Source organism: Coffea arabica, chromosome 4c (genome assembly GCF_036785885.1).
Source record: "Coffea arabica cultivar ET-39 chromosome 4c, Coffea Arabica ET-39 HiFi, whole genome shotgun sequence".
Taxonomy (NCBI): Eukaryota; Viridiplantae; Streptophyta; class Magnoliopsida; order Gentianales; family Rubiaceae; genus Coffea; species Coffea arabica.
Window position 1 is genome coordinate 12,026,183 of NC_092316.1, and position 19,540 is coordinate 12,045,722.

General features: G+C 34.4%; 2 protein-coding genes across 5 annotated transcripts; one reads left to right on the forward strand and one right to left on the reverse strand.

The window, feature by feature from the left end:
• The first annotated feature begins 7,117 nt into the window (after nt 1-7,117).
• On the forward strand, nt 7,118-11,895 carry LOC113739431 (short-chain dehydrogenase TIC 32 B, chloroplastic-like). Of its 4 annotated transcripts, none has more exons than XM_072046035.1 (8): nt 7,118-7,466; nt 8,642-8,873; nt 8,981-9,060; nt 9,463-9,598; nt 10,811-10,889; nt 11,234-11,324; nt 11,466-11,512; nt 11,609-11,895. In XM_072046035.1, exons 1-8 carry the CDS (start codon nt 7,232-7,234, stop codon nt 11,789-11,791), a joined length of 1,083 nt encoding a protein of 360 aa, XP_071902136.1. In that variant the 5' UTR covers nt 7,118-7,231; the 3' UTR covers nt 11,792-11,895. The 4 variants fall into 4 exon arrangements, with proteins under 4 accessions (XP_071902136.1, XP_027122441.1, XP_027122443.1 ...); XM_027266640.2 differs by having other exon boundaries at nt 7,120-7,466; nt 9,445-9,598; XM_027266642.2 differs by having other exon boundaries at nt 7,123-7,466; nt 11,237-11,324.
• Nucleotides 11,896-13,690: 1,795 nt separating this feature from the next.
• LOC113738646 (kinetochore protein SPC25 homolog) lies at nt 13,691-17,802 on the reverse strand. The gene is made up of 8 exons (XM_027265888.2): nt 17,481-17,802; nt 17,223-17,288; nt 16,253-16,399; nt 15,525-15,638; nt 15,298-15,387; nt 15,064-15,186; nt 14,565-14,797; nt 13,691-13,735 (listed from the first exon to the last, which is right to left on the reverse strand). Exons 1-8 carry the CDS (start codon nt 17,653-17,655, stop codon nt 13,724-13,726), a joined length of 960 nt encoding a protein of 319 aa, XP_027121689.1. The 5' UTR covers nt 17,656-17,802; the 3' UTR covers nt 13,691-13,723.
• Nucleotides 17,803-19,540: the final 1,738 nt, after the last annotated feature.

A 19,540-nucleotide genomic window follows, 5' to 3' on the forward strand; every position in this document is an offset into this window, starting at 1 on the left:
CCTTGTGAATTTTATGTTTAGTCGCACTTTACCACCTTCAACTCAATAAATAGGGGCAAAGTAGTTATTTAACGAGTTAAGGACCGTAAAGCCCAACTTAGAGTAAAGTTTAAGGTAGTTTAGTGCATTTAATAAAAAAAAAAAAAAAAAAAAACTTCTAGAGTGTTAATCAATGGAGCAGGGTAGCCTTGGAAGTTTTAAGTAGTAATATCGCATTGTCCCTTTGATATATGTTCAGCAGGCATAAGTTAGCTTACACAACTAGGTGCTACAACTTGTAAGAAAAACTAGTGCCCAAAACTGTTTCCACTTTCCATGGTCAGATTTAATTGCTTCCCCTATTGATTTGACTAAAAGAAAGAAGAAAGTGTTGTAACCATTCGAGGAAAATTTAGCAAATCCGATTTTCATGCAGAAGTCAAAAAAGATACTGCCCACTACTTCTGAATCAAGGAAACAATTCATGTTTAGGCCATCTTAAGTTTGTCCCCTGAGGTTAGTAGGCAGTAGGTAGGACTTAGGAGCCAAGCAGGTTGCAGACTTAAACCATTCTTTTTGCTCCATATAAGAAGCTTGGAGCGTCCAACTTCAGTAACATGAATCATGCTTCTGTGTGTAAATTCCCGTTTGGTGTGTGTTTGTGTCCACCACTGAATTGGCAAACACATAATAATGTTGATTTTTTGATAAGAAATTGCCCATATTGCAGTATCAGCAGTGTCTCCTTTCCCACCATTCAATCTCCAATAGGTTGTAATGTGATTTCTTTATCACATGTTAGAATAGTTTTTGTTTCTGTGTTTTTTAACTAGTGCTGGCCACAAGGTGGTATGTCCTCAATCAGGTCTATGTCTACATGAAATCCCACTAGCATCTTCTGCTCATTTGTTTACACTGATTTTTATTGTTAAATTATGAATTCACTATTCTTTTTGGCTACTAGATAAGATGCACAAGAACATGAAGACAAGAAAACTTTACTAGCATCCTTCCATTAATTAGAATACTATCAAAGAACAACATGCAGGACCACATAAACATAATTCAAAAATTTGGTGACAAATGCAGGACCACGCAAGCTTTATTTTAGCTTTTGGTTTTGTTTGCGCGGATCTTTCCTATTTGGTAAATTTACAAAATATTAAATTGGATTAAAGATTAAAGTAGTGCATAAATCAATCTTTATTCAACGTCAGAAGCAATCCAGTCAAGTTGCCCTGTTTATTATTCTTGTATCAGTTTTGATAAGCTTCAATCCATTCTCGACAAAGCTTTATATTTTACGCTGATAAAGGAATCAGTTCAACTTAGTACTTCGTATTAGTTAAATGATCATAAAATCCTTGTGTGACTCTTAAATCTTTTCCCTTTTCCCTTCGTACTTGTAAGGTTCAGAATCCGTTTTAAATTTAACGTAGAAATGAAAAAAAAAAAAAAGGAAAACTTAGTATCTTAATATTGACTTTGTAGGGGGGGGGGGGGGTAATTGTGTGAGATGAAAACTACAATCAACATCCCACAATTTTGCCGTAATTGGCTTGGGGGACAATCCTACATGAGACAAATGTCTAAGGGTTAATTTGTACATAGCACGTGAGGCTACTAGTAATGGCAATAATTCAGGCTTTTCACTAAGCAAAACATTTCTTGATCTTCATAGATTGCTAATTATAGGTGCATTTGATTGATGCAAAAGACCTTTTAACTTTTGTCGACAATGGTGTTTTAATTTTTGTTGGATTCATCAATTCAGGTAGTAAAATCACTCATAGAGGGGGACACACTTGTACAATCTAGGCCCCTCATGCTTCCTAGGCCCCTCATGGTTAGTTGGTAATAGTGTACTTTTGAACCTGGTTTTCATTCCTTCCACTTGGGATTAGGGGATTGTTCAAGTAGTTTTAAACTCGATTAAGGTTTTCTTGTTTGATCGAATGATACTTGTTTCTTGACATGACAAAGATAATGAGGTTTTAATTGTTGTTACCATTATTAATTGGAAGTTCATAATGAACAATGAACAAAATGTAGTTACCAAAATATTGATGTCTGGCATTAGCTTTATGTTGTCAGACAATGAATAAGCAATTTTCAAACATTTCTATGATTAATTAGTTTCAGTATAAGTTGAGCTTAAGAGGTAAATCCTATAAGTTTATTCAAAGTTGTTAAGGAATAATGCCAGTTTGCACTTATAATGCTTTCACCAAATTTCACTTTGCCAGTTCTTTTTCCAATCTTTTAACGTTCTCATATTGCTTATAACAATGCAAAAAGAGCACGTCCATTCGCAAAACGAGGATGTACTTTGATTTGATGTACACTGTGTCCATGCATACACAAATGTGTGTTGTTAGCAAATGACACGTATATATCGTATGCTAGCACCTTATATTGCCTCTAATGAGATTTAAGTAATTTAAGTTGAAAAATTTTTATCAAAAAAATATTAGGGTTTGTTAGATACAATTTTTGTTAATAAAAATATTTTATTTGCATCACAAACATAATTTTCAACCACTTTTTCATATTCTCAATCAGATTTTCATCTCACATATATCACATCATAAAAAATGTTGTGGTGTTATTCTAAATAATATTGTCAAAAAATTTCCTATCCAAACAAACTATTGAAATTTAGTCCATCATACTTCCATATGCAACCAATTTGATATCTTAAATTTACAAAACAACTAATTTAGTCCTAGGCTTTCCAATTTTGACCAATTCATTGAGATTTTTGACATCCTTGGAGAAATTTTCTTTTTCAATTTGTGGATTTTTTTTTTCAATTTATATTCATCACGTAAAATTTAAGCTATAAGGGACTAAAAAGCAACTGCTGTTGTACTCTAACGAATTACACATTAACTGATTGAGTATTAGACATAAAATATAAAGCCAAATAGGTCCTTGCAATAAGAATATTGAAGTCATTCATCTAGTCATTCAAGTTAAAAATATTTCAATAACCAGCCCGAGTTATATTATTGTAAATAAATACAAAAAAGAAAACATTCAAGTTAATTCAAAGTGCTAACTCTTTCGAGCTCAATTAGTTCAACATGAAAATGCAAACCGATACTGATTTAATCTTTAAATTCCATTGCGTCTTCAGCTTGCTTAATGACGTCCCTAATTTCTTATGATTTAGACAACCATTGGGTACATTGGTTAGGTAAACCGATAATCATGCTAAAGACCTTGTTTAGCTTCATGTTTAATCCTTTGATGTGGGCTGTCATGTCGGCATCCATGGAATATAATTAGAGCATTAGTGCAAATCGACTATTGTCAAAGTTGATGAAGAAAGCTACTGGAAATTTTGTAGAGTTATGATTTTTTTTTTTTCAAACTCATAAGCTAATTCCTCACTCTAGACTTTCAATGTGAATGTTTTCCACTGACTTTTAAATTGGCATACAAAATTTGTCTATTTCCTAAGAACTTCCAAAAAGTGAGGCAGCATAAACTTTAGGCTTTTTCTTTGTCTTATGATTTTAGTCTTGTTTGCTCCTTTTTCTCCCATACGTTTTGCCAAGTTTTGCTTGACTTTGAACTATTTGCGTTGCATATTAGGTATTCAAAGATGCTATACTCGAACATGTGAAATCAAAAGCAGGATCTTGTAAGAGATGCACAATTTTGGTTGCATGAGATTCACAATAATATTATCAAAACCCTAATGAACAAGTAGTACAATATATATCATAATCTTTTTTTTTTTCTTGGTTTTTTATGATGGTGAAATTTCTCTATGTTAATCTGAAATGTGCACCAACCAAATCCATTAATTGGTGATAAACAATCCTAAAATCTTGTGAAGTAGACAAGATATAGATTAATTATGTGTATGAAAGTAATAATTATCATAGAAATGCTGTCTTATCAATAACAACTTTCGTTTGATTCCCTCTTTCCCAAACTTTATGGGACATGCATTGAGAAAAAGAATGAAAACAACCAAGAAAAAAACAAGAAGAAGAAGATCACATGTGAAACCATAAGAGTAAGTGGTTACAAAACTTAGAGCAGGTTAATGAAAGTTGCACACCAATTAGGGAACCAATGGGTCCGATTTGCACAGCCAGTTCACAACTCCATTGTTGAGGAGTCAACCTCAATGTTCTTTTCCAGCCCTTCAAACCTCCAACAAAGGCCATCATTTTTCAATGTCAAAAAAGAATGTGAAAAAATGGGATGGAATGGACCTCAAGGATTGTAGAAAAGGACACTAGAATTACACGGTTGCACGCAACAAAAGCATGCATCAAAAGCACTTTTGTGTCCGCAAAAAAGCAATTTCACTATTTGCCCATTTTGTAATTTTTCTTCTGGCAATTATTTGTATATGCTGATTCTTCAAAAAATTTTCCCTTTTCTTGAGGGGGGATTTTGACAGGCTACCTTTAATTATGGTTTGTTTAGATGAACACGTGTGAGAGACACTTGAATTCCCATTTCTGTTGAGTGTTATGCACTCCTGTTCTTTACTTTCACTTATTAAAGGGACTTTAATTAGTGCTTTTTTTCCTTATTTTTTTCCTTGGTAAATGGACAATTTAATGCAGTAAAATAAGTATACAGTTCTGCAGTAATTGGGTGGGTGGTTTTTGTTGCCCTTTTTTGCACTTTAGACTATGGTTTAGTTGGTTGGATGATTTCTGCCTTCCCTTTTGCACTTTTGGCTGTTGAAATTTAATGCCTCAAAATTTGGTTTTTTTTTTCAATCTGATAATTATTTGGCAAATTGATAACCAAATTCGTGCTTTTCATACATGTTTGTAAATTGGAATATGAAATAATCAAAACTAATGGAAAATACAGTACTCGAATTAAAAGCTTAGGAAATATCGAGTTTTTTTTAGCTATTTCTTTTCATTTATCATCTTTGTCTTTTGTCTTCATCTCGTTTTCTTTTTCTCTCTTTTTGTGGCAAGAAAATAGTACATTTCTCACATGTAAAGACAAATGGAGGGGGAGGGTTGGGTTGGGTGGTACGGGGGAGGGAGTGTAAGTGAGAGGTCTCGAGTTCGAATTCTCCTGCTTATACTAAAAAAAATAAAAAAATAAAAAAAAAGACAAATGGAGGGGAAAATGACTACTTATGAGGGAATTTGCGGCCACGATTCTCATTCAAAACCATAAACTTCAATACAAAAGTGACAACAACAGTGACTTTTCTACAGTTAGAAATGCTTATTCAAACAATTTGGTGTTATGACTGATTGCGTTATGATTTTAAGAATTACAGACACATATATAATTCTAATTTATTATCTTTTGTCTCCTAAGATGTTAAAGAATGTCCATAATATAGGTAGCTTAAGAAACTTTGGTATTTATTTCCAACCAAATTAGGCATAAGACAAACTAATTAATCCATCTCTCAACTTTAATCTTGTGACACTAGCCTTGTTTGGCATTCTACTATTGTTGTTTCTGGATTCACTGTAGAGAATGAAATTATGTTCACTAGTATAAGTGTGGCGGCAGGACGGCGGCTGCAGGCGGCCGACGGCATGTCGGGGTGGTACAAGACAGTAACAAGTAAAGATCATACATGTTCATTGGACTTTAAGGCCATTCAATTTTTTATTTATTTTTTTTGTTTCTTATTCCTTGTCTCCACGCCATTGCCCTACCAATCTACCCTTATTCGTCTTATTCATACATTTCGTTTTGCTACATTTCCCAATAATTTTACTTGGTTATGATGAGGTAAGAAGGGAGAATAAAATTTTCACAGTACATGGAAAAGGGACAAGGTAAATACGAGGGAATTCTAGCCATGATAACTCGTTGAAACCACAGATTTCAGAAGAAAAACTAACAATTCTAACAACAATCTACCCCATATTTTTATTAGATGATGGGGAGACTTAGGGTGCGTTTGATAAAATTAAAATTTGAAAACTAAAATTTGAAATTTGAAATCTGAATCCATTAAGTTATTGAATTGTTAAGTATTATATCTAATATATTTGACTGTATATCACATTCAGTGATAAGTGAATAACTTATCACTTATCACTTATTTTGGGAGTAAGTTTCGATTAAGAAATTCAGTGTCATTTAATTAATTCAGATGTTCAATTTTTGGTTATCAAACGCGTCTAAATACGTTAAGATTTAAATTTATTAAGTTTAAGTGCTGAATTGAGTTATCAAACATGGCCTTAACTAATATCAAAATCTCTTGTTTATATTAATACTAATTCATTAAATGTCATTTGTCAAATAGGAAGTAAATCCTTCAACTTGTTACTTACTCATGAGAATGTAAACTTAGTGAAACGATTAATTAATATGTAAAATATCCCAAACCGTATTTGATATCTATCGACATGCAAGACTTCTGTATTTACACTGACAATCACACCATATAATTGATGGTCCTAATCGGATCACATCAAGTAAGCTCAATTTGAAACGTCCAATTTAGATCTTTAGAAATAAAATAAAAAAATAAAAAATTATTTTTAAAATGAAAGACCCAGAGAAAAACTGTGCTATATTAGGTCGACTCAATCTTGATCATGAATTGTAACCCTATGATTGTATGTACAATCCTGAATTAGGGATATGGATTTTGTGGTCTACATTGTCCTAGCACAAACATCACAAGTACAAACCTGAATTACACATTGTAGCCCGCAAGTGTAGTTGCAATTGCAATCTCAACCTTTACGATCAGTTGAATACGTTACTTCTTGTCCTGTTTACTTATCCCAATGTGTTGGAAAATTAAATGAATAATTAGGTAGATAATCTGTGAAGATACAGAAAAGTAATAACGAGTAATATAAAATGATGCAAGAAAACCTAATGTGACCATTGAATATATCATGCAATACACTTTAGACAAAGCAACCAGAGATTAATGTGAGATACCCAAATGCACCCTTTAATTGGGAAAAAAAAAAAGCATATTAATTTCTTAGACCACAAAAAAGGCAAAAGACATCTAATGAGGGCAGACAATAATAATTAGCAAAAGATAAAAGACAATTATTAATGGTAGCTAGTATTATTAGTGGACTTTCTCACAACATTAGTTGCTGAAATTCTCAGCTGAACAGTCAATATTGGACCACTAAAATTTTATCTCATTGCTGATGAGAAATGTCTGACTTTCTGACAAGAGCCAATTGGATCTATACTAATTGGCTTGGCTTCACTTCACTGACTTCCTCAAAGACTCAACAAGAAGTGTGTGTTGTGTGTGTGCATGGAGTACCACAAAGTCTCTGAGTCCCTTATATATACGTGGTTCTCCACCATTGCTTCAGTCTTGCAGTTTAAGGTTCTAAGCTGTGCTCTCATGAAGGCTATTATCAAGTACTTGGCAGGTCTTGCTGGCCCAAGTGGCTATGGCTCAAAATCTACGGCTGAGCAAGTTACTCGAGATTGTTCTTCATCTTCAACTTTTCTTCCTTCTTCTCATCTTACGGCAATAATCACTGGTAAGTACTGATTTGTCTCTAACATGAGCAGCATTCAATACATCCTCGGTGATAACTGCTAAGGAGCAATGAATTAAGTTTCTTTGTTACATTGACATGCAACAAAAATTGCATATTTTTTAGTTGAACTTCCTTTGATCTTCAAGAAGAAGCTTTTCTGAACAAACTTTTCCAGATGTTTTTGTTGATCTGTTGAGGTGGTTTACCATGTTGGGAACAAAGGATTGAAAGTTGAATATTTTGGTGTTTGACTGATGATTTTGTTTCTTCTCTTTCGGTGGTGGCATGGGGGAAAGATTCTTGTTGCCTTTCTTCTTGCTTTTGGAGTCATTTTGGTACTTGTGTACTTCAGTATTCATTTCTCTCCTTTTCTTCCTTCTCCCTTTTCATTCTCACATCTCTTTCTTGTACTTTGGAAGAATTTGCTCGGAATCCTTGTTTTGCGATATCAGTAAATCCATCTGCAGATTCATGCCTAGGTAGGTGAAGATTGCGAAAAAACCGGATCGTTTGGAGCACTCTCTTTCTGCGTCTTTTTTCCAAACAAATTCAAGAAACTAGCAATGAATTAAATTTGGTTTTGCAGCGGATTCTTGCGTCATTCACGTTGTTTTTCATAGCCCATCTCAGCATCAGCTCTTATTACAAAGTCTTTGTATAGTGCTCAATCAAATGAAAACAAGATCTGTCATTACTTTTTCACTTTTTCTGGGCAGCAACATCAAATAGTGAAACTTCAAGCTGTGGTGTTTTCTGCTTCCTTTTCCACAAGTCAATATGCTGTAGCTAGTCTCAAGCCAACATACATGTGTTTTATTATGGATGATCCTATGTACTATTCTTCTCTGAATCTTTGGTCAGAAAAGTACTCAATATTCTATTATCTGCTCTTTTTGTTTGAAGCAAGATTTGGTTTTGTCTCTTTTGATTTTGAATGAGTAGTTTTTCCTCACTTGTGCATGCTAGCAAGATTGATATCACAACTGTCTGGCCAGTGGTAGAAACTAATCATGCCCCTTTAATATCAAAAGTTCCATTAAGGTATATTAATTATTCCATTGTAATTGCCCACCATTCTAGGCTTAATAGATTTGTTAATCAGATTATCCTTTTACAAATTAATTAACAATGGACAAATCCCCTTATTTCTTTTTGTTTTGTCTACATAATTGAAGGGGCAACATCAGGCATAGGTGCTGAAACAGCAAGAGTGCTGGCAAAGAGAGGAGTAAGGATAATCATCCCAGCAAGGAACTTAAAGAAGGCTGCTTTGGTAAAGGAAAATATACAAAAGGAGAGTCCAGAGGCTGATATAACCATATTGGAGATAGATCTCAGTTCATTTGCATCAGTCAAGAGATTTTGCACTGAGTTTCTGTCTCTAGGATTGCCCCTTCATATCCTAATGTAAAGTACATATTTTCTTTCACTTTTGCTTTCCATGATGTCTTTATTTCTAGTTTTGTGGTAAAAAGAGAAATCAAACTGATTGTCAAAGTGAAATTATTTTGCAGAAACAATGCTGGGAAATTTTCACAGAATTTGGAGTTCTCTGAGGATAAAATTGAGATGACCTTTGCCACAAATTACTTAGGTAATATACAATCTCAAAATTCCTGTATTAGACATACTGGATACATACATTTTACCTTTTTTTTCTCACTAAACACTATTCATTGACTCATTGCAAAACTTCTTGCAAAGTAAAAATGTAAAAAGGATAGCTTTGTGGTTGGCTCGATGGTCTCGGGTAGCCTCATTAGGTTCCAAGATCGCGTATTCGAGTCATCTCTCTACCGCTTGTAATATCCTTGGGAGGCGGGATGCACAAGTGCAGGGAGATAGTCTGACAAAAACTGGGATACTCTCTAAGTTCCAATTAAACAAGAATAAAGCATCATTTCATTAACATATTACCAAAAATTGTGTAAATCACTTTTTTTTTTTTCCTTTTGGGGCGTCTTTTGCTGTTTAGCAGGCCATTTTCTGTTGACAGAAATGCTGCTTGAGAGAATGGTTGAGACAGCTGCAGAAACTGGCATTGAAGGAAGAATAGTGAATGTTTCTTCTGTGATTCACAACTGGGTGAAAAGAGACGATTTCTCCTTCTACCACATGCTCAACCCACGCAAGTAAATGCATTTTCTTCTTTCTTCTCTTAAACATATACTCCACACTCTTAGAGTCTTCAGTTTGTGATCAAATCTTGATTAGTAATCCTGTAAACTTTAGCAATTTCTTGAGTAAGCCCCTATATCCAATTTATTTTCTATTTTTCGATTCATTTTCACATGCTCTTTCAAAAAAAAAAAAGAAATTGAAAGAAGAAAATCTAGCATAGTTTTTTCCTATTCATGCAAATTAGAAAGATGGCAAATTCTTGAGTGCTAAAAAGGGTATTTTTAGCACAGCCGAGTAATACCGAAAAGCTAAAAAAATAAATGCCCAAAAGTGCAAAATCAATAACTCTCCAAAAATGAACTTAGGCATTTCTAATTAGCAGAAAATTAGCAAGTTCTGATTGGTTTTTGGCATTGTCAAATTTGACTACTATTGAAGGACTTTCTGAGAAGAAAATCAAATGTTGCCTAATTCATTTGAGGATATGAAGCTTCTTAGCAGTTATGGTTGTTATGCTCCACTAATTACTGGCTAATGTAATTGATGCGACCATCAAGTCTTAATCATGTCGGAAAACCAACCAAGTGAGGGCAATTTAGATCTAAGATTGAGACATCAATGGTAGGTGGTACTCCAGAATCATTATTTTAAATTATCAGTTCATGTTCAAATATGACTAGATTCAGTTTACTAGTAGGGAAATTATTAGATTAAGATAATGACATGACTGCTAATAATGAGCTAATTCTTCATGACAATTAGAAAACCTGGCTGGTGTCAATAAAAGCATTCATTCTCTTTTCTTCTTTTGTTTTATTTAATTTTCTTTAGTGCCTAAATGTTGTCAAATCATTTGCCTTTCTGCTCGATTATCTCATCGATTAACATAAAACGATACCTTAATTATTAATTACCCAAAGGTGACATGTATCTGTACAAGTGTATACACACATCCATACACACACTACATGTGTATGTCTATGTACATGTACGTACGTACAAATGTAACAGTTCCGCTACACGTATATATAGATGTATATATCGTAAAACGGATATATCTATTTAAAAAAAAGATTTATACACGAGTATAATCACAAATACCCATATACACACACAACTACACGGATGTACACACAGTACATGGACAAAAACAATCATACATAAATCCATCCTTTCTCTCAGCCTCCATGACTCTTAACCTTTTTTTCTTCTGCTTTATGCAGCTATAATGGTACCCGTGCATACGCGCAATCTAAGTTGGCCAATATTTTGCATGCCAGGGAATTGGCAAGACAGCTAAAGGTAAAAGTATATATACATCTAACTTGTACCAAACTCTCTCAGTTTTGTCATAATTGCTTTAGGTACCTTCAGGATACACCCAAACTTTCACTATTCATGTGTTTTCAAGTTTTATGAAACTAGTCAAACTAAACAGTTGAGGGGAAATCAAATGTAATTCTAAACTAACTGATACGAGTTACAACAAAACTCAGAGGAAGTTAACATTAAAAAAAAAAAAAAAACTCGAGGAAAATGACAAGTCAAAGGTAAAGCTTCATGGTTTCAGAAGTTTATCTTGGTTGTAGGGGGTCCTCATTAGTGATGATATTTTACACCTCAATGTAATGTTTCTTGGAATCTAGCAGGAAAGAAAAGCAAATGTAACCATCAATGCAGTACATCCAGGGATTGTGAAGACTGGTATTATCAGGGATCACAAAGGCTTTATCACAGGCATGGATCACCATTCCCTCACTGCAGACACATTTTCTTTTTGCATCATTTCCTTTTCTCTCAAGCCCATTGCCCATACTGAGACAACTAGAACTTGTGCCACTTCCTCATTTTTTTCTTTTTGTTTTTGACAACTTTCAGAATCTCTATATTTTGTGGCATCAAAGTTGCTAAAATCCATAGCACAGGTTTGTCCATACATGACTGTCCCTTTACCTAAGGAAGATGATTCCATGATGGAAAATTCATTAAAACATTTTCTTTCTTCCACATGGATATTTCAGGGTGCAGCTACAACATGTTATGTGGCACTTAGCCCAAAAACAGAAGGCATGAGTGGCAAATACTTTTCAGACTGCAATGAAAGTCACAGCTCAAACCTAGCAAATGATGAAGCTGAAGCACATGAGCTGTGCAAATTGACAAGATCTTTAATTAGCAGGCGATTACAGCAACCATTAGCCTAACCTCTATTCTTTTCTTGAGGAAAATAAGTACATATTAGTCATGTAAATATGTACATATACAATGTATATCCCTAGCATATATACCCACACAAGTATTGCATCTAGTCCTAGCCTCAAATAATCACAATTCCAATATCAAAGGAAATCATGAACTTAATCTTGACAGGAAGGTCTGTCTAACACCTCAGACACTTTGATATAATGGCAAGGTTGATACTTCAATCTTTAGCAATCTTAGCAACAAAAATGGCCTCAGAAGGGCCGCCCCCGGGGGGGGGGGGGGTGTGGGTTTGGGGGGTTGGAGGGCTTTGTGCTTTGACATTCCTTTTAAGGGAAAAAAAGGACAATAAACGAGAAGAAGAAAAAGAAGCCGTCAACATACAGCACGGTAACACACTTTCCACAGGTAGTACCGTATGAAGTACTCCAAATACGATAACTTTACAGACAAGTATCAGCAGAAGCAAACTCGATCAAGGTAATCACTGAGTTCAACAAATGAGTAAATATTGATTTGCCTAAACAAAAAGGTATCCACTTTGAGAGGCTTACCTGGTCAAGCGGAATGCAGATAGGGAAGTGGTTCACGTATATTATGTACCAGGGAAAGTTGGCCAGAGACTCACACAAATATACATCAATCTATATTGCCTTTCAACCTCTTGTTCATTTTGGTATTTAGTAAGGTATATTAATGTTGTAATCTCGTAAATGGGCTTTATATCAGGATAAGGAAGGTTCTGTACATATTACCTTTTATGCTTAATCTCTGATGTTTGAAACTAAGCACAATGGAATACAACCAAATTAGGCAATTGACATGTTGCATATCAAGATTCATCAACTTTCCATGATCATATAAGGAAGGTTTGTATGTCTGAATTGTGCTTGATTTTAACTGTTTTTGAAAGCTTAAGCTTTAGTTTCAGCTCCAATGTTGCTGCAGCTGGTGCAAATGTCACATCTAGCATATAACCTCAGATCCAAAGAGCAGAAACGATACTTTAACTACTTTCCATAATTCAACCCAGGAATTGGGAACTGGGTCAACAATATGGTGATTCAACCCAGGAATTGGGAATTGGGGCGACAATCTGGTAAATATTTCCTCACTGTGTTCCAAAAATTGAGAATATTCAATTCTGCATCAGGACATCAGTGTCTAATCGAGTGACTATAGTCTGTGAGATGACCCTACATCTTGAGGCATCATTTAGCAAACAAGAGACTACGACTAAGTGTAACAGGCAAAAGACAAAGCCATTGTCATAATTACTCTGATGGGGACACGAAAAAGATAAAAATAGCAAACTGACATAGAGAATTACACATAATAGCTCAGCTATGGAAAACTATCTCTAAACAGGTATCTTCTGAATACATTGTGTAAATATGCGTAGATAACATGTGGTAGCCATTGACAACAAAATAAGAATTGTTATACAAGGTGTAATTCATTATGGACCTGCTGAGTTTATCATCACTATACAAGCGCCAATAGAACATCTGACTGAAAACGCAAATGTAAATTTAAGTTTCCATGTCCAAACGCTGAAGCATCAGAAGAAACGAACTTGAACCTTCTGTACTTCATAGAAAACAGTTGAATTGTTGCTATAATTATAGAAGTCAATAACTAAAATCATGGGAATGAACAACTTAGTCATCAATTTGTTGGACATCGCTTACTACCATGCTACTACAATACAAATCATATGTCAATGTCTACAGCAAGAAGATGCCTTCAATTCGAAATGAAGTGGGTACTGAGAGCCCACTGTGAAACTGTCAACATGTGACAACCAAAACTTTAACTCCATTCCATGCTTACACTGTGAGGGATAACTTTTTTACAGCAAACAAGCTTGAGACCAGATAAGATGCACAGTTAGTATCTTAAGCCGATGTATAGCCCCTTAAATCTCCTCTCTTTCATTTCTTTACCTGCCAAAATTTCAACATCTCTTGAATGAGAAACTATTCCCCGTCCAAATTTGACAAAAATTCAGAAAACAAACATCAAAACATCCAAGCAAACTGATTCAGATGCCACTCTGATTCTCTTAGGTCTAAACATGTGGTAATCCAATGCATGATTTTGGCCTTGCCAAAAAATGCAAGTATATGTATCAGAATACTCATTCTTTTCTTGTTTTCCCTCAGCATTCACTACTTCCTTCACTATGAAGGAATACATACATTGGGAATTTCAAGCAAGCATTTGCCTCCTTGGGATTATGGTATATTTTGGAAGCATGAACGTCCACTTCAAAAACTCAAGTGATATTTTGGAAGCATGAATGTCCACTTCAAAAACTCAAGTGATGTTTTAAACATAATTCAACATGTCTACGATTAAGCTAAATTATAAATAAAACAATTTTGCAAACATAAATCCCTTTCAACACAAAAGATTCATTTCCTCCTTCCCAGCTTGTAATTTAGAATTTTCCTCCCTTGATTGGTAACTACCCCGAACTCATGTATCCCAGTGGTGAATGAACAAATCAGCATAAAATCTGTTTCCCCTCTTAGGATTTTTCGTTCTTCGGTCACATAACATTCACATCTAGACCTGAGATCTCCATCCAAGAACTAAAAATACAATATAAATCTAGAACCATTTCACTCTCCCAGTTATTTCCTGAGTATATGAATATGCATTTATGCCTGAGAGAGAGAGTTCGCTCTCAGAGTTGTTGAAAAAACAGAAATGAAAAATTAAAGGAAAAAAACCAAATCCAACAGGACATTTCATGTTCATATGAAATACCTTAAAACGTGGTGATCGACGAAGAGATGAAGCAGATCCAGGAGATAGAATTGCTTGCCTTCCACCTTTACTAGCATTGACCCTCCTGGAGTGTCTATTAAAGTCTAAAGGTTGAAGCTCCTTTCTCTTGGCTGGAGACTCACTTCTACTGTCAGTTGATACTAAAGAAACTGGACCAGACATTGAGATGGTTGACTGGTCTTGCTGATAAGATGAAATTTGGGGAGTACGTCCTGTAAAGTCATCATATAGATACTCAGAAACGTTTGTCACCTTCCCATGATGGAATGAACAGATGTAATAGCGAACCATTGACATTTTATAGTTGCAGAGTACCACCAACTATGCTATACAATGTTAAGAAACTTATTTTCTCTGGATTTTCATAGCATCCACAACCCATCACATATGCATGAATTAGCTATAAGGCAAACTTCTGTAATTTCTCAGACATCAGGATACGATAATAATGGCAAATGTCCAAGACTAAGGAGCATACCACATGTTGCAGCTTCTTGAAATTTCTCTCTCATAGTTCTAACAAATTTAAATAGTCCATTGCTTTGATTTAACTCATTGATCAGCTCTTTTGTGTCATTAACTTCTGGGTCACAATCAAGTACTGTAGATAAAAACATAAAAATGTTATATGAAAGCTTTTTCGGTTTAATGATATTGGTGAACAGAGTAATTGACCCAAGAAACAATGAAATTAAAAGTACATGTTACTTACAACTGTATACATCATTTTCATGGCGCATTGTGAATGAATAATGCTGGCTAGGATTCTTCACATCAATGTTTGTGAATATGAACTTCACTCCTGGAAAGGAAAATAAAGAGGAAGAAAAGCATAACTCTGTAACTCAGACAATTCAAATCTACCATAAAAACATGAAGTGAAAATTCTTTAGAAAAAAATAAACTGTAAGCCTCTTTTTGGTTGGAAAACATACATACCATGTCCACACTCAATACGAAAACCAAGGACCTTATTATACCATGAGATAGCCTCTTCAATTTCTTCTATATGTCCACAGTTCCTAGTACATGTTTCCTCGAGCTCAGTCAGAGCTATGAAAGAATAGGAGGGAAAAGAACGTAAGCACAGGTGAAGCTGGAAATAGTAATGCCTATTGTTTTACAAGATTTCACCACTTATGTGGTAAATTCCATCCCAAGACAAAGCAAAATTTCCTCAGATGCAAGTAAAGGGAAAATACAACCTGTCTTTTGAGATACGCCAACACATAAGTCCTAGAAAGACCCTTCTTTCCCTTCCATTCCCTTGATCTTTTTCTTTTCTTTTGTTTACATAATAAGGAAGCAGGTTTACAATACCCAGACACAACCAAAGAAACTAAGCAACCAATGTGAATATAAACAGAAAAGCAACTATGCCACAGATACTGTACCTTTCCCTAAAACAACTACAATAAAACAATATCTAGAAACCGCACCTCTCTTTAACTCACCATCAAGGTCCATAGTCACCTTTCATTGACCCTCAGACACTTTTGATAGCCAAAACACATAATTCTCCTCTTTTATTTCAATTCAGCACAAGGAAGATATTTGACAATGGCATTACTTTGTGAAACTTATTTGAGAAGCCAACAAACTAAGAAATGACATTGTGTTACAATTCTGAGAAAGAAAGCCAAGACTTATCTATATGAAAGAATTACCATCAGTTTGTCGAGATATTATAGCCGCATATTCGTCTTTCCTAGCTCTCTGATCTTCAACAATACCCTTAAGTTCTTCAAGTCTAGCTTTTGTTGCAGATATTGAGTCCATGGTAGCCATCCGTTTTGCCTCTTTTCGGGTCTTTACTGCAAAGGGACAAAAAAAACATCATTAACCTGTTCCATCACATACATGAATTTCCAGTTAGGCCAGAAAAAGTCAACAATTGAAATTAGCTAATCAAACTGAACAAAAAAGATGGAGATTGGTAAGTGACAGTTTAGGACTTGCAACCATTCAAGAGCAACCAGAGAGTCTGCAACAAGCTCTCTGCTAATGCCTAAAGTTCTAAGCATCTTAATCTTTCTGAGTGTCAAACAACAATATGCCATTCATTACTTTAGGCATACATATCTTGCCACTTATACCTATTTGATCTAAAGGCAGCCTCACCTCCTTCCAAAAGTCCGTTGTGCTAATTTAGTATCTTCCATGAGGCATGTTGAAAATTAGAAAATATGGCAGCTTTCAACATCTTACTACCAACTCATACTCTTCTATCAGAATTTTCTGATCCCTTTAATAATCCAAGATGCATTAGGGATCAGATCAAATCACAATAAGATGGTTTTCAAAAGTCAAATGAAACAACCAAGCTCCTTCATAATCTAAGTTTAGCATCATTATCTTTTGCTATCATCCCACCCCCAAAACAAAAATTGGAAAATAAGAAATGCTCTCCCATTCTCATATATGTGCTTACTGGCCAATCCAACCTAAAACAATGACAGATACATAATTAAGCATTAGTTTTCCACTTAAAAAAACTCCACCTTTCAACTCAAAGCAATGATCGAATGGATCTTTTTTCTCACTTGACCTTATTGAAAACTTCTATCTACCATTAAAAAATCACTAGCACTCGCGAGTACATCAATAAATTAATAGAGGTTCACACATGTGAATTACCTGCAAGAGCTTTCACTAATCCATCTTCTGCCTCTCTCAACTCACCTTTTAGCTTCCTTAGCTTTTCTGTAACAACAATCATAAAATAATAAATAAATAAATTTTCAAGCCACAAACTAAGAATAAGCACCACAAACACCAAAAGATCACATTTTGAAGAAAACCCTTCTTCTATTCACGAAAATAAATCTGGGTTTTCAACATAACCCAGAAAAAAAAAGACTCAAAATTCACAGAAAATAGAAAACGAGGACGGACCTTGCAATTCAAGGGTTTCTTGCTCTTTGGACTTGGCAGAGTGAAGAAATTTTGTGAAGGACAAATGGGATGAATCGATTCTCTGTTGCTGAATTGGGATTTCTCTGTCGCAAACCAATCTCACTTCTGCCATTCTGGTCCGTACACTTTCTTCCACTCCTCTGCTGCTCTGCATCCCCCTGTTTTTCAATTATGAGACCTTTGTTTGCTTTTTGTGAGGTTTTCTGGGAGTGTAAAATAGGATTTTGGATGTGGAATTTTTTAGAATTTGAAAGGAGTGAAGTAAGGAAGAAAGTGTAGGGATTTTGTTTTAGCCCGCCATTTGGATTACTAGTCTTTTGAAAATCATTTGATTTGGGAAATTGGGACCAATACAAACAATTTGCAAACTTTGGAGGCTTACAGCTCAATATTGCTATTGCCCAGGGTGCAATATGTAAAGGTAAATTGCAAATTAGTTACCAAGCTCCTAAGTTAGGAGCGTAACCAAACCTAATTATGCCAAACATTTTTGCGCTTCAAACTTGTTTGATTATAGGGATAATTTCAGAAACCTTCCTTGAGGTTTCTAACAATCTCATTCTCCTTTCTTGTAGTTTCAAAAATATCACAAACCTCTCCTGAGGTTTAGGATTTAGTAACAAAATCAACCCATGATGTCAAAAGTGAACATAAAAAAGTGTTTTCAGGAAAGAGAGGAAATTTTGTTTTCATGAATGCCCCTGAGGTAAGTGTACAAGTTATATTAGTGAAATAATGAAAACTAATAAAAATAAAAAATAAATTAGTAAAAAGGGATAATTTCAGATACAATATGTTATTCATCAATAATATTATATCAAAAGCTTTTACTAGATGGTTATTTGTTCCAATTGCATATTAAATCAACTATTAGTGCTTATGAGAGTGCATTAAATATTTAGTAGAGAGGTAGTTTACTTCAACTAGTAGCATGTGTATAAATACTTAATGAATGTACAATCTGGTTGAAATAATGTACACCGTGTTATCGACCAAGTACAATGCATAGAAATTGTTGAACATGCAGTTATTTGTTCACATGCATATTGCAATTAGTCATCGCAGCAATATGCATAGTGCAATGATATGAATACATTTGGAATGGTTATTGGTACTTTGACCCACTTATGCATCTCCTTACAAGCTGCAGTGGGTATGTAATTTTATCTATATGACTAATACTAATTTGCCTATAAATACCTTACACGGGATGATCTATGAGATACAATCAGTTTACAAATATATAGATTATATTAGATGTTGTTACTTGACTGTATATATATAAAAGGTAGTGTAATGGTACGCGTAAATTTGGAATGATTAGGTGTTAAAAAAATGTATATCATGTTAGGTGTTAGTTATTTGACTATGTATACATGTAAAAAGGAGATTAAATATAATATAGAAAAAAATAATTACGTGAGTTAGAATGTATTTGTTCTGATAATCACAAAATATTAGCTGATTTGTGAGGGTATTTAAGTCTTTTTGGCCATGATGATGTAAGAAATGGAACCTAAATTCTGACAGGGGAGGTTTGTGATATTTTTGAAACCACAAGGGAGGAGAGTGAGACTGTTAGAAACCTCAGGGGAGGTATCTGAAATTATCCCTTGATTATATAATGCCAAAAAAAAAAAAACTTGTTTGATTATAATAAATTTTTATGTTGAGTGTTTGTTTGCCTTTTTTTATTTGAATAGACTTAAATGCATAGGGGTTGAATAGCTTGAATTGTTAGTATGTAAATTTCAAATTTTATATTTATCAAATCAAGTTAAAAGAGTTAAGGAAGTTAAAATTATAGTACTTATCTAGAACTATAAGATCACTCCAAGGCTCCACAATGTTTAGTTCAGAATTCAAATCGACATTTGGAGGTAGGAAGTGCGTGGAGAGAGGTCAAAGATTAAAAAGAAAAAAAAAAAGGGAGATCACTCCAACTTCTCCAAGGACAGCTTTAGCATCAAAGGATAATGGGACAACCATTAGAATTTAATTTTAGGTAATTTGTCAACAAAACATTTAGACTACAAAAT

Bases quoted from the DNA above. Each gene is read 5' to 3' on its own strand.
- LOC113739431 (XM_027266640.2), top strand. From the start codon at position 7,232: ATGGAGTACCACAAAGTCTCTGAGTCCCTTATATATACGTGGTTCTCC. The intron at 9,599-10,810 runs GTAAATGCATTT...TGCTTTATGCAG, and splicing joins CACATGCTCAACCCACGCAA to CTATAATGGTACCCGTGCAT. The intron at 11,325-11,465 runs GCATGGATCACC...GACAACTTTCAG, and splicing joins TCACAAAGGCTTTATCACAG to AATCTCTATATTTTGTGGCA.
- LOC113738646 (XM_027265888.2), bottom strand. From the start codon at position 17,655: ATGCAGAGCAGCAGAGGAGTGGAAGAAAGTGTACGGACCAGAATGGCA. The intron at 15,187-15,297 runs GTAAGTAACATG...TTTTATCTACAG, and splicing joins TGAAAATGATGTATACAGTT to TACTTGATTGTGACCCAGAA. The intron at 14,798-15,063 runs GTATGCTCCTTA...ATGACTTTACAG, and splicing joins TCAAGAAGCTGCAACATGTG to GACGTACTCCCCAAATTTCA.